The sequence below is a fragment of the Phoxinus phoxinus genome (assembly GCF_949152265.1).
Source record: "Phoxinus phoxinus genome assembly, chromosome: 6".
In the NCBI taxonomy this organism is placed as follows: Eukaryota; Metazoa; Chordata; class Actinopteri; order Cypriniformes; family Leuciscidae; genus Phoxinus; species Phoxinus phoxinus.
The window spans coordinates 12,263,789-12,276,991 of record NC_136881.1 but is presented as its reverse complement, the minus strand read 5'-3'; the positions used below and the strand labels follow the sequence as shown (position 1 = coordinate 12,276,991).

At 35.1% G+C, this 13,203-nt stretch overlaps 2 protein-coding genes across 13 annotated transcripts in view; one reads left to right on the top strand and one right to left on the bottom strand.

Moving 5' to 3' along the window:
- Positions 1-65: 65 nt before the first annotated feature.
- asah1b (N-acylsphingosine amidohydrolase (acid ceramidase) 1b) lies at positions 66-7,022 on the top strand. The gene is made up of 15 exons (XM_079615085.1): positions 66-117; positions 292-474; positions 680-726; positions 2,228-2,318; positions 2,618-2,704; positions 2,841-2,919; positions 3,010-3,084; positions 3,754-3,799; positions 4,063-4,207; positions 4,418-4,472; positions 4,616-4,697; positions 5,827-5,958; positions 6,053-6,176; positions 6,282-6,338; positions 6,436-7,022. Exons 1-15 carry the CDS (start codon positions 88-90, stop codon positions 6,523-6,525), a joined length of 1,323 nt encoding a protein of 440 aa, XP_079471211.1. The 5' UTR covers positions 66-87; the 3' UTR covers positions 6,526-7,022.
- Positions 7,023-7,093: 71 nt separating this feature from the next.
- Positions 7,094-13,203, bottom strand: part of pcm1 (pericentriolar material 1) — a 42,879-nt gene continuing 36,769 nt past the window's right edge. For 7 of the 12 annotated variants that reach the window (XM_079615072.1, XM_079615074.1, XM_079615080.1 and 4 more), the window contains 11 exons: positions 12,933-13,036; positions 12,703-12,837; positions 10,533-10,730; positions 10,392-10,452; positions 9,965-10,102; positions 9,146-9,297; positions 9,000-9,069; positions 8,693-8,889; positions 8,501-8,593; positions 8,008-8,131; positions 7,094-7,838 (listed from right to left, as the gene is read on the bottom strand). In XM_079615072.1, coding sequence (XP_079471198.1) covers positions 7,813-7,838; positions 8,008-8,131; positions 8,501-8,593; positions 8,693-8,889; positions 9,000-9,069; positions 9,146-9,297; positions 9,965-10,102; positions 10,392-10,452; positions 10,533-10,730; positions 12,703-12,837; positions 12,933-13,036 — 1,298 coding nt within the window. In that variant the 3' untranslated portion in view covers positions 7,094-7,812. The remainder of the gene's footprint in view (positions 7,839-8,007; positions 8,132-8,500; positions 8,594-8,692; positions 8,890-8,999; positions 9,070-9,145; positions 9,298-9,964; positions 10,103-10,391; positions 10,453-10,532; positions 10,731-12,702; positions 12,838-12,932; positions 13,037-13,203) is intronic. The other 5 variants (XM_079615082.1, XM_079615077.1, XM_079615075.1 and 2 more) reach the window with 1 other exon arrangement.

Sequence of the window (13,203 nt, the reverse complement as noted above, 5' to 3'; positions counted from 1 at the left end):
CACACACACACACACACAGCTTGTTGTTGCACTTCCCTCTACAACCGTTAGATGTCGCAATACATTCGCCTATTTGTTTATCAGTCAATGTTATCTGTCCTGTTTGTTTCGGGAGAGGTAAAATGCTTTGTTCTGCGGTTATTGTTTCTCATTACCTAATTAATACTAATATAATTGATATGGGGCAGTCTTGTGCTTCAGCTTAGTAAAATAAAGCAGAGACAACCCAAAAGACAGAAAGTGTAAAGTCATCTTTTATTTTGTAACTCATTGTTATGGTAACTCCCACAGTGTCTACTGGGATTGCGCAGATTAGGAACTGTCACGAGAATCATCTCATCAGCACTTCCGTGTTCACAGACGCTTCTGAAGTCTGAAGACTGCGGGCGTCTCATCATGATCGTCAAATTAAACGTCTGCTGTTTTAGTCTCTCTTTTATGTTTATGTGCTTGTATGCGCAATATATACCACCGGTAAGTCACCATCTGTCTTGATGAAAACTGGTTTGTTTATGGCAATTCTTGTTTTAATATTAATTTCGGATTTGTTTCATTGCAAGTTACAATAATAGCTGGACTGCAGTGTTGTGTTTACACGCCATTGGGCTGTTTTAGTGCTGTTGGAAACAACACTAGTTTACTGTAAATATGTGCTAAAGCACTGGTGTTCATGTTTCAGTACACAGAAGACTGCAGAAGTGGCATGTATCCTCCAAACGGACCAACGTGAGTATGACGACTGAAGTTATGGATTATACAATCTGCAAACACTTCTGTCAGAGTATAACATGTTATTCCAAACCTTAATCAGTACAAGCATACAACAATTGCATGTAACAACATTATGAGACAAAGTACGAATTAACCGAGTCACACAGGAAAGAAACAAAGATTTAGGAAATAAATAAAAAAGACAAAAGTGATATATTTCACAATATGTCTTATGTCATGTGTCAGTTTAACTTTAAAGAAGTGAAACCAAGTCAGGTGTTTTGTAACAGTGGATATGCCTGTTATGCAATTACTAAAATATGTCATATTTGTCACATTACTTCACGTGTGTGGTTTTTGCAGCTTCACCCTGTTTTTTAGTTCTAGAAAGAAAATTCTTGTAATAGTACATTTAGAAATCAAAGAAAACTGATGTTTTAAAATATTATTTAAAATATTATTTTATATATAAATAATATACACTGTCGTTCAAAAGTTCGGGATTGGTAAGATTTTTAATGTTTTTAAAAGAAGTCTCTTCTGCTCACCAAAGCTGAAATATTCTTACAATTTAAAATAACTGTTTTCTGTTTTAATATTTGTAATTTATGTTTTAATAATGTCAAAATAATGTTTTATATATTAATAAATTGTGTTTTATACATTAATACATGTAATGTATTCCTGCGATGCAAAGCTGGATTTATATATTAATAAATAATAATGTTTTATACATGAAAAAAAATAATTTATTCCTGTGATGCAAAGCTGGATTTTCAGCATTATTACTCCAGTCTTCAGTGTCACATGATCCTTCAGAAATCAATCTAATATGATGATTTGCTGCTCAAGAAACGTTTATGAGTATCAATGTTGAAAAAAGTAAAAGAGTAAAGTAAAAAAAAAAAAAAAAATCTAGATTCTTTGATGAATAGAATGTTCCAAAGAACAACATTTATCTGCAATAGAAAGCTTTTGTAACATTATACACTACTGTTCAAAAGTTTGGGGTCAGTAATATATATTTTTTTTGGGTGGAAGAAATAAAATAAATTATTTATTTTTTTCAGCAAGGAGGCATTAAATTGATCAAAAGTTACAGTAAAGACTTTATAAAGTTACTAAATATTAATCAAAGAATCCTGAAAAAAAAGAATATAATCAAATTAGCATTTTAGAATGATTTCTGAAGGATCGTGTGACACTGAAGACTGGAGTGATGATGCTGAAATTTCAGCGTTGAATGCATCACTTTTAAACTGTATTCAATTAGAAAACAGTTATATTTAACAATATTTCTATTCTTTTTTTTTAAATAAATGCAGCCTTGGTGAGCATAAGAGACTTCTTTTAAAAACATAAAAAATCTTACTGATCCCAAAATTTTGCACGGCAGTGTGTGTATATATATTGTATACATAATTGAAATTGTAAATTGTGTTTACAAGGGGAGAAGAAGGGAGTGTTTGAGGGGAGAAGAAAAGAAAATCTGTATTTGAATCACTGTATCTTTTAGATTTAAAGGTGATGTGTCCTGGTATACCGTTGATCTGGACTTACCACCAAGCAAAAGATGGACAGATGTTATTACAGACAAAAAGAGGGAGGTGAGTTTATACCATCACTGATTTAATGCTCTATAGTTCAAATGCTCTAAATGCTTTTAATGGCATTTCTGTACGCGCTTAAATTTACTTTTAAGTGAAATTTATTGCACAGTTATTGCAGTTATTTGAAATAATTGCGATCAGATTGAATAACCACAGTCAGATGACTCATCGATAATTGAGTCAGGCCTAACTGTGAACCAAAAGTGAACTGAAACCCAAAAGCAAACTAAAAAGGGATGACTGAAGGGCTGATGTGTTCAGTGACGTTTTCAAGAGCTCGTGTGCTTTTCTTTTAGATGGCGAGCATGATTCAGGCTATCAGAGATCTAGCAGATGCCTTTGTTCCCAGTGGGAAGCTCATCAAACTAGTAGACGAGGAGTTGGTGAGTCGGCAGTCTAACCTCATGTCACTAAATCTCATGTCTGGCTATCACACTGATCCACATACCTGTCAAAGATCACCTACATTAATGATTTAAGCTGTAATAATAACTAAAGGACTGATGTGTTTGTCCTCAGCCCTTGATGGTGAACACCCTGCCTTATCCGTTCAACGAGGAGCTCAGAGGAATAGCAACAGTGTCTGGTGTTCCTTTGGGTATGAAATGCATCAAAACCATCATGTTTCACACTGTCAAATAAAACGCAAACCATCGACTCACTCCATCAACTGTTCTCTGTAACGCAGGTGAGGTGGTGCTCTTCAACATATTTTATGAGGTGTTCACTGTATGCACTTCTCTGGTCGCAGAGGATGTCAATGGTGAGGATATCATTGTTCGAGAGATTATTTGATCAGTTTTATCTGTGTTATAACATATCAAATATGCATTATATGACATACACTACAATTCCAAAGGTTCAGGTCAGAAATATATATATGACAGAAATGAATACAAATGTATTCAGCCAGGATAGATTATGTTGTTTAATGTTGTGACTGTAAAAACATAAATTTTTGGAAAGGGTCAACAACAATTTTTTTTTTTAAATAAATGCTGTTTCATTTAGAAATGAACTTTCTATTCATCAAAGTATCTTGAAAAAAAGAAAAGAAAAGTTAAGCAGCGCAACTGTTTTCAACATTGATAATAATAAGAAATGTTTCTTAAGGCAAATCAGCATATTAGAATGATTTCTGAAGGATCATGTGACACTGAAGACTGGAGTTATGATGCTGAAATTTCAGCGTTGAATGCATCACTGAAATAAATTACATTTTAAAATATATTAAAATAGAAAAGAGGTCTTCTAAATTGTAATATTTCTCAATAATACATTAAAACATTAAACAATAAAACATTATCTTACCGATAATCAAAATCTTACCGACCCCAACCTTTTGAACAGTAGTGTATAATATCACTAGAACTGTAGAGTATTTGATATAAAGTTGTGCCATATTGGAAATATTTGTTTGTTTTTACTCCAGGCAATCTCATCCATGCAAGGAACCTGGACTTTGGACTTTTCATGGGGTGAGTTTAGTGTCTTTGTTTTGGTATTTGTTGTTAACCTACAGCACTTCCTGGAATTATGAGCATTATATATTCATACAGTAGTCTCCATTTGAAGTGGATCAAAAAAAGTTAATCAAAGTTGTCCTAAGACAAGAACAGGTATTGTTCAAAATTAATGTATAACTTTGATGAAAGGTTTTGATCCACTTCAAATGACGACTACTATACATTGAAGCCTAAAACATTAAGATTTCAGAGTGTTCTGAATCCTCTGCTTACAGTTGGGATTTGAAGAACAGGTCATGGATCATCACAGAGAAGCTGAAGCCACTTGTTGTCAACCTCGACTTCAGAAGAAACAATCAGACCGTCTTTAAATCCACCAATTTTGCCGGATACGTGGGCATGCTGACTGGTATTCATCAGGTAAGCATGGACGAGATGAGATCCGAGTTGATTTGAGTTCAGTCCAGAATGGATTATAAATCATGGTGACAGGATCCAGAATGACCTTTTGTCTCTTTTCAGTTTCACTCCGGCTGTTAAACAGGAAGGACAATTGTGAAAGCGCGGATTGTTGGTCAATAATCACATTGCTTCTGTCCCTTGACTCTTTGTCTTTTGTCTTCTTTCTAGCGCTCTTTCACACTCACTATGAATGAACGATTCAGTCTGGATGGAGGGTACATCGGTAAGCCTTTCCTTTTTTATTTGCAGAGCCATATGGCATTGTCAGAAACACATTGAGGCTTTCTTCAAATATGATTACTTATTTCATTTGGTCAGATCGTTGGTATAGTGTTATTGTGACTAAGTGTGTGACGTGAATTACAGGGATTCTGGAGTGGATCTTGGGGAAGAGAGACGGCATGTGGATGAGTTTTCTGACTCGTTCTGTGTTGGAGAATGCAACTAGGTTGGCTAGAGATTTTAAAATATGGTCACACTTTAGATTAGGGTCCAATTCTTACTAGTAACTAACTATTAACTATCAGTTTTTGCCTCAATAAACTCCTAATTACTACGTATTAATAGTTAGTAAAGTAGTTGTTTAGGTAATGGGTGGTGGGATTAAGGGATGAAGAATATGGTCAATCAGAATAAGGCATTAATATGTGCTAATAAACAGCCAATATCCTAGTAATATGAATGCTAATAAGCAACTAGTTAGAACTGGACCCTAAACTAAGTGTTTTTCTTTATTTTTAAGTCTCCTATGTTCACCAAGGCTGCATTTATTTGATGAAAAATACAGTAAAACAGTAATATTGTAAAATATTATCACAATTTAAAAGAACTGGTCTATATTTATATATATTTAACAATAAAATGTATACTTGTGATGCAAAGCTGAATTTTTAGCATCATTACTCCAGTCTTCAGTGTCACATGATCCCGCAGGAATCATTTTAATAGGCTGATCGGATGTTTACATTTTTTTTTAGTATACTTATCGTCAGTTGAAATCAGTTTTTGCTGCCTAATATTTTTGCGGAAACTGCGATAGGCTATCATTCAAACTTTGGTGTTAAGAATTATTAATAAAAAAGGAAGAAAGAAATTCATACTTTTATTCAACAAGGATGCACTAAATTGATGTTCTTTTGAACTTTTTATTCATTAAAGAATCGTGAAAAAATGTATCAAAAATATTAAGCAGCAAACTTTTTCAACATTGATAATAAAAATAACTATATTCATAATTAAGCGCCTGTAATAATTGATCATATTTGAGCTCCAAGTCAGCATATTAGAATGATTTCTGAAGCTGACTATGAAGACTGGAGTAATGATGCTGAAAATTCAGCTTTGCATCACATGAATAAATTACATTTTAAAATATATTCAAATAGAAAACATTTAAAAATATAGAAATTATAATCATTCCAAACTGTGCTAAACTAGTGTATATTTTTTGTCTTTGCCTGAACTTAAATAAGAAGTGACTTTGTTTGCGATATTGAAGAAAGAAACAAAAGCAAAGACACATGGTCATTTCCTGGGTTTATGAAGACGATGATGATTTGGATGTTGTCTTCTTTTAGCTATGAAGGTGCCAAGGCTCTGTTGTCTGACACGAAGCTGCTGGCTCCAGCCTACTTCATCCTGGGAGGAAACCAGACGGGTCAAGCCTGCATCATCACCAGATCCAGAACACACAGCATCAGTCCGCTGGCGTGAGCTTTGCATCTACATTACACACACTTAAAAGTAGACGTGTGAGTTTTTTGGTTCGAAACTAATAATAAACTGACATACTATGTATTTCAGGCTTGATGTGAAGAATGGCAGGTGGTATGTTTTGGAGACTAACTATGACCACTGGAAAGAGCCTCTGTTTTTGGATGACAGGAGAACTCCTGCTATGAAATGCATGAATCAGACCACACAGGCTGTGAGTTTTGACCTCGCATATAAACTAAATCCTGTTTATGCAGCTTGCCAAATAATAGTGATTTTTATTTTCACCACTAACATTCATGACCCTGTTCTCTTTCAGGATATCTCCTTAAAGACAGTCTATGATGTCCTGTCCACCAAGCCGATGTTAAATAAAGTAGGTTCATTGTCCATTACGGTTAATGTTTTACGTATCAGTTTGTAGCACATTTTATGGCTTGTTCATTAACGCTTCCCTTTATGATGCTGTACAGCTGACCACATACACTACTCTAATGGAGGCGTCTAAGGGGACATTGGAGTCTTATATCCGTGACTGTCCTAACCCCTGCATGCCGTGGTGATGGATGGCATCTGGGCAAGCTGCATCACTGGGATGTTCTTATGCGTTTAGGAAAAGCATGCAATTCAAATTTCAGCATAATTAAGAATCAGCTGTCTTACATTTGAGAAGGTTTGCAACATCTGATTTTGAAATCATAAGGGCATCATCTGGGTTAATCAAGCTTAGAGAGGAAGAGCAGTCTACTTCTTGTCTAAAAATGTGTGGGGGTGTGGGAAATTGCACTGAAAATTAATATTGCTTATGGCAAATTGTAAAAAAAAATTGATCATGTGATTTTTTTTTTTTTGTACTACGTATTAGCATACAGAAATGTGCACAGTGGAACATGTTTCAACTGGATAATCAACACTACTGGTGCCTTGTAACTTTATTCAACCTCAGTGCCAACCAATGTGTGTATGAGAGGAAAAATGATCAACTAAAAATGAGTGTACAAAATTATGCAGTATACACATGACATGTACACAACTAACATCAATAAATCATGGAAATTCAGTTTTTGTTGTGGGCAAAATGTTGCATTGAGATTTTATGCAAATGTGACGGAGAAAGCAATCACTGCAGGAAATGATAAAAATCAATGTTTTATTCATTTTAAATCTCAATCTAAACATTAGAGAATCACATAAGGTGAAATGGGGTGAGAACCCAAGCAATGGCCAACATGCCTTAAAAAAAAAGGGTAAAAATGAAAGCAAGAGAAAACATTTAAAAGAGTGCAATAAGAGAGGACAGGACAACTTATCAGTGCTAATATGTGATTCAGCTCCAGCCTGGGTCAAGTCAAATAGATTTAAATAGAGAATTTTTCCAAATGTGCTTGAAGTTTTATCCTGAATTAGAGGAACGTCTATTGTCCTCTGTATATTGCATTCACAAAAAATGCTGAAGGTCTGGGAAGGAATCCCAGAAAGAAATGCAAAAACAAAAGCCTAACCATGCCAAACATAGACACAAAAATGTATTGCATCCCTTAAACTGTAGCCTTTGAAGGAGCTTTTACTGAGAGTTCTGGCTTAAAGAGAAACACAGAACATGTACTTACAGACGACAGAGACCCTTTCAAAACATCCTCTCCTACATTCTCCATAAAACAATCAGAATAAAAGTGTAGAGAGACTTCTTTAACATCTCTTGAACTGTTAGATCACACATGCTGACAGGCTAATTCACTAAGACTTGGCTTAGCTGTTGTTTCCAAGGAATCTTAAGTTATTAAGCTCATTATATAGTTATGTTGAATGAATTATGGTTTGTAGTGTGAAGACTAATCAAAGAACCATTCTCATGCACTCTGGGCTCCAATGGTTTCTGAAAAGGAAAAGAAGAAAAAAAGAGATGATTTACACTGACGCGAGTAAAACATGTCTTCCCATCACAGGGATCTGCTCACATACAGATCGTAGTAATTGAGCTCTGAATTTCAATATTCAATGCATTACAAAACTAAAACATGTTTTAAGGGATATTTAATAGTTACCAGGCTCTTTGAGTGCTTGAGCATTTCCCACCAGTCCTGTAAACTCTTCTGTATTTACATTCAGAATTTCAGCTGCTAAGTTGTTATTTTGCTGCTCTTCTGAGATCCTCTTACAAAGTTCTTCCTGTACAAATTATAAGCAAAGAAAATTAGAAAATCGTTAAAAACCATACACTAGATGACTATCAACCATAGATGACTCGTACACAGAGTAGGGATATGAAAAACTGTATAAATATGTGTGTGTGTGTGTGAGAGATATATTAATGAATAAAACACACTAAACACGGTTTTATTTATATATATATATATTTTTATATATATAAAAAAATTATTAAGAAAAAATATGAATATTACATAAAACAAATAAATATAACAATTGCCTATTCATTGATTTAAAAAAAAAAAAAAAAAGTGGATTAACTTCCCACATTTATTTGTAAACTTCACTATTCTGGCCATCCCCATTAGAGAGAGACCCTCAAGCTCTTACCTCACACAGAACAGACATTTGAAAAGGGAGATCCTCCACCTTCACAAAATCTTCCTCATCTGATCTCTGGCTATTGTTTCCAGATCCAGCCTCCTATATTACAAACAAAAGGAACTTAAGACTTTTTTCATAATTTGGTCATTCTTAAAAACGAATACATGATGTTTGAGGAGAAAAGCTGCTCTGACATACATCAGTGTTGATCATGACTGGGGAGTCTGTGTCAGGGCTGGCTGTATCGGAGCTCTGAGGAGTTTCCTGTGCTGAAGCAGCAGTACGGTCCTCCTCCTCCTCCTCTCTTTCATCTTCTGAACCAGTTCTTGCCTCCTCTCTGCCCTCCTCTGGGGGCTGCTGATCTGTGTCTTTGGACTCCGATTTTATGCTTTTAGCTGTTAGAAAATGGGAGACAAAGTGAAAAATGTTTTTTCCAACTGTCATGAGCTGACTGTAAATACCCCAATAAATGTTAATGGTATAATATTACAGAAGAAAGTCATACAATGGCTGCTTTCGGGGCTTTCTGGGTCTGATTTGGTTTCCAGCAGGGCTTCGTTCTGTAAGGCAGAGCACTGAAACAACACAACAGGTCATTATTAAGGTATTCTGAGTCAGGTTATTTGCTCTTTCAGGCGCATGCCAACACACCTGTCTGTGATCACTAGTGTTGTCCATGCAGGCTTGTAGTGATGTTTGCACCTCAACAGGTCCAGCCTCAAACTCCTCAATCTCTTCCACTTCATTTTCATCTTCTCCACTGCCATAGTTGCATAGAGCCTGTGTCTCTGCTTTAGACAGGCCTAAAGAAAAGACCACACACACACACACAACACACAAGTCAAACAGATTCTTATCAAAGTCAAATACATTACAGAACAGTCTCAACCTGTAGGCGATAAGATGGACAACCTCCAGCAAACACTAAAGGGTATTGTTGAATACTCAGAATAGTAACCATAAAATAGCCTAAAATTCTGTCACATAGAATATAAAAAAATATATCTTTCAAAAATGTACTTTTATTTAGCAAGGAAACTAAATTGATCAAAAGCGACAGTAGACTTTTACAGTTACAAAAGACTTCCAAATGAATCCTTGAAATAATTTTCTTCCCCACAAAAACAGTTTTTACCATTGATATAAATAAGAGATGTTTCTTGAGTACCAAATCAGCAAATTAGAATAATTTATGGATCATGTGACACTAAAGGCTGGCGTAATTCCTACTTATAAAAAAAAAATGCATTTTAAAATGTATTAAAATAGAAAGTTAAATTTAATTGTAATAATATTTCACAATATTACTGTTTTAATTGTATTTTTTGATCAAATAAATGCAGCCTTGGTGAGAACAAAAATACTTTTAAAAACATAAATAATTTCTTACCAACCCCCAACTTTTAAATTGTATTGATTATTTAAATCAATAGCTTTTTTCCCCTTTCAGTTTCTGGCTGATAAACTTACTTATAGAAAGAGGCAGCCCTTCTTCCTCTTCTTCTTCCACCTCAGATGCTTCACTGCTCTGTGTATCTTTCTCCTTGTCCTCTTGCCTCTCATGAGGCGTCCCTCGCTGCTCGGCCTCATCCTGATCCTGATCCTGATGAAAAAACATTGAAAGTCAATTTTCAACATTGAAAACATTCAGGTTTGCAATAAAACAAAAAACAAACAAACACCACTGTAAGTTTCTCGTATGAAACCAGCAAAGGCAACAAATAGAAAGTTATTGTCTTTTTTTATATTTTTTTACTCAACTCATCACTTCATATTGAGACGACTGCAAGCTAATATATACACAACATATAAAACTGTTCTGCTGTGGGGCTTTAGATTAGTGTAGCTAGCTTAGTGTATTTGTGTGAATGTTAAGTGTATCAACAATTACAACTTACTCTGTCTTCATCAAAATATGATGGTGAGAATGTATTTTCTCTCTCTAGCGTTTTGTTCTCCTAAAGAAACAATGCAAAGATTAATCTCCTTTAACACAGATGCATTGCTACAGACACACACATTAATCACTCGAGCCTACCTCAGCGCGAGGCGAGTGTTTTGGAGATGTGTGGTCAGAGCGTCTCTTGGTCCTGCATTTGTTTTTAGAGGTGTTCTGATCTAAATCCTGCATCAGTCTGAAGAAGGCGAGTTCATTAAAGAGGATCTCAGAGATCTCCACTAGCAGGTCCTCACCACAATCCTGCAGCGTCCGTCCAACAAACTTACTTAGGGAGTCCTGTGAGTGCACACACAAAACCAAGAACATCATTATCATAAACTTTAAAAAACTATTTAAAGCACCCTTAATTAAATGTAGGCAGTAATCCAAATACAAAGTTTCAACAATTTTTTAGACCTTTTTTATTTTTTATAATGGGGTAATTTTTATGTGCAGTAAGCCACAAAAATAACTCAATTTGGTTCTCGCAAGGCAGCTTTATATGCATGCGCTTTGGATGTGACTGAGTGCACAGAAAACCGCCTCTGGAGAACCAAATGGTTTAAAAAGATATGAAAATTATAAACTTTAACTGATCAACATTAACCGGATTAGCAAAATCAGCTGTCCCAAAATAATGTAAAAAAAATTTTTATCGAGCGCCTGATTCACTCACATGGTTTTCAAATGACTTGATCTGATCTGATATTCTATGTGGATTCATTTCCTCATCTAACCTACATGCTATAGTTAATAAATGTTTGCAGGAATTTTCCACATTATAAGTGCGAAACTTGCGAGAATGAGTAAAACTATGCGATCTATGCAAACCCATGCTGAAATTCAGGACCTGAATAAACAATCTATTTATACAGATATTTGAGAAACAAATTTACATGACTTTTCCAAAACTTTCTAGGTTTATTTATTTTTCCAAAATTTTTCCAGACCTGGAAATTGCCATTTTAAAATTCCATTACTTTTCCAGGGTTTTCATGGCCGTACGAACCCTGCAACTAGTGTGCTTCCAACACATCTTTAGGCATCAGAGCAGTGGTTCCCAAACTTTTTGAAAGCATGGTACCCCATTGTAGCATTGTTTTTCCCACGGCACCCCAACCCAATTAAACTAAACGTACGTGTACATACATATGTTTAATACTATTATGAAAATAGCATATACATAACCAAATTGACTTGTTTTATCAAAAACTTGAGAAAAATAAGAATTTTGTCATTTAACCACTTTTTACACTCACTGAAATTAGCTGAGCAGCGTGTGGGACATGCCAGTCACATACATACAATCAAAGAAAATGGTATAAAATGAGAAAAACACATATCAAGAGATTTATCATTGTACTTTAATGTGTGTAAATGTTTGTTGATTTATCATAAAACCTCAGAATTTAATTATTTAGCATTATGGTCACAATGACTGAGTGATTCAGATGAGGACACCAAGGCACTTTATAGTGATTTTGACCCATAAAATTAAATCTAGATGAGCAAACAACAAATGAAGCATAAACAGCAGTAAGAATTTATTATGAATGCATCACAACAGACATAGGTCTAACACCGTGTCCTAACCAGACGCTACGACACACGATAAAATGTATCTTTTCCATGTTAATCAGAGTTTTGATCCTAACCAGCCTGGTCCTAACCTAACTGATCCTGTTCCAGGCTGGAACAACAACAGAAAGTAGGTTTTCACTTGACTGTAGGTCCACGCCCACTTCATCCAACGCTCTTGATGTTCTTAAACCTTCCTGTTGCGACAATTCAGTGCGTGAAGGAAACAGAATAAATCATACAATCTGATTTGCTAACCAATTTAGACAGATCTGCCAACTTGTTTGATGAAATCTTTCAACAGAATAGACTCAGAGTGATTAATTTGTGTATTGAGCATCGCTCATGCCCCAGAAAAGATACAGCGCAAATTGGAATAAACTACGCATTTAAAAACATGTATTACATTAAAATAAATTAACGAGAGGAACGTCGCCCAACGTAACGAAGTAAAAGTACAGTTTTTGCATTAGAAATGTACTCGAGGTAAAGTACCCAAATTTAAATCTCTTAAAAGTAAAATTTTTCCCAAAGATTTTTCCATACCACAGCAAAAAACGAATACTAGGCTAACTAATGCAAGTCGTCAAACAAATATTGAAGAAAAGTAAAAAGTTGAAGATCAGTAATAAGATAAAAACAAAGAGGCAAATTATAATTGAACAAATAAATACAATACATTTGTTCTAACCTGCAGGATGCCGCCCAGCTGTCGGTGGAAAAACCGGACAAACTCTTTGCTTTCATCATTTTGCTGAATGAGTTTGAGCACCATGCGTCTTACAGATGTGAGCAGCTGGTGTGAACACACCTCCCCAACGTGCTCCTGACAGAAAGACACATGCAAGACAACACGTCTCTGAACTGCAGCTTAGACAGTTGATTTATTTGAAATTCATTTGAAAAGTAGAGCAAGCTCACCTTTAGGAAGGGAATGACTTCTGTCATGATGGCTTTGATCTGTCTGTCAAGCTGTTGTGTGTCAATCTGAGGACAATGTGCATCTGCAGATGAATGTCCTGCACCTAAAAACAGACAAAGACACACACAGAAATGAGTTACGTAAAGGGGCCTACAACCTAAGCATTTATTATATGCATGTTTAAGGGAAGCAGAGCTTTAGTTAAACATCCAATCCCTATAAACATTATAGCAACTCTCAGATTAATTAAATACATATTCCAGGTTATTT

Bases quoted from the DNA above. Each gene is read 5' to 3' on its own strand.
- asah1b (XM_079615085.1), top strand. From the start codon at position 88: ATGTTATCTGTCCTGTTTGTTTCGGGAGAG. The intron at 727-2,227 runs GTGAGTATGACG...TGTATCTTTTAG, and splicing joins TATCCTCCAAACGGACCAAC to ATTTAAAGGTGATGTGTCCT. The intron at 6,177-6,281 runs GTGAGTTTTGAC...GTTCTCTTTCAG, and splicing joins TGAATCAGACCACACAGGCT to GATATCTCCTTAAAGACAGT.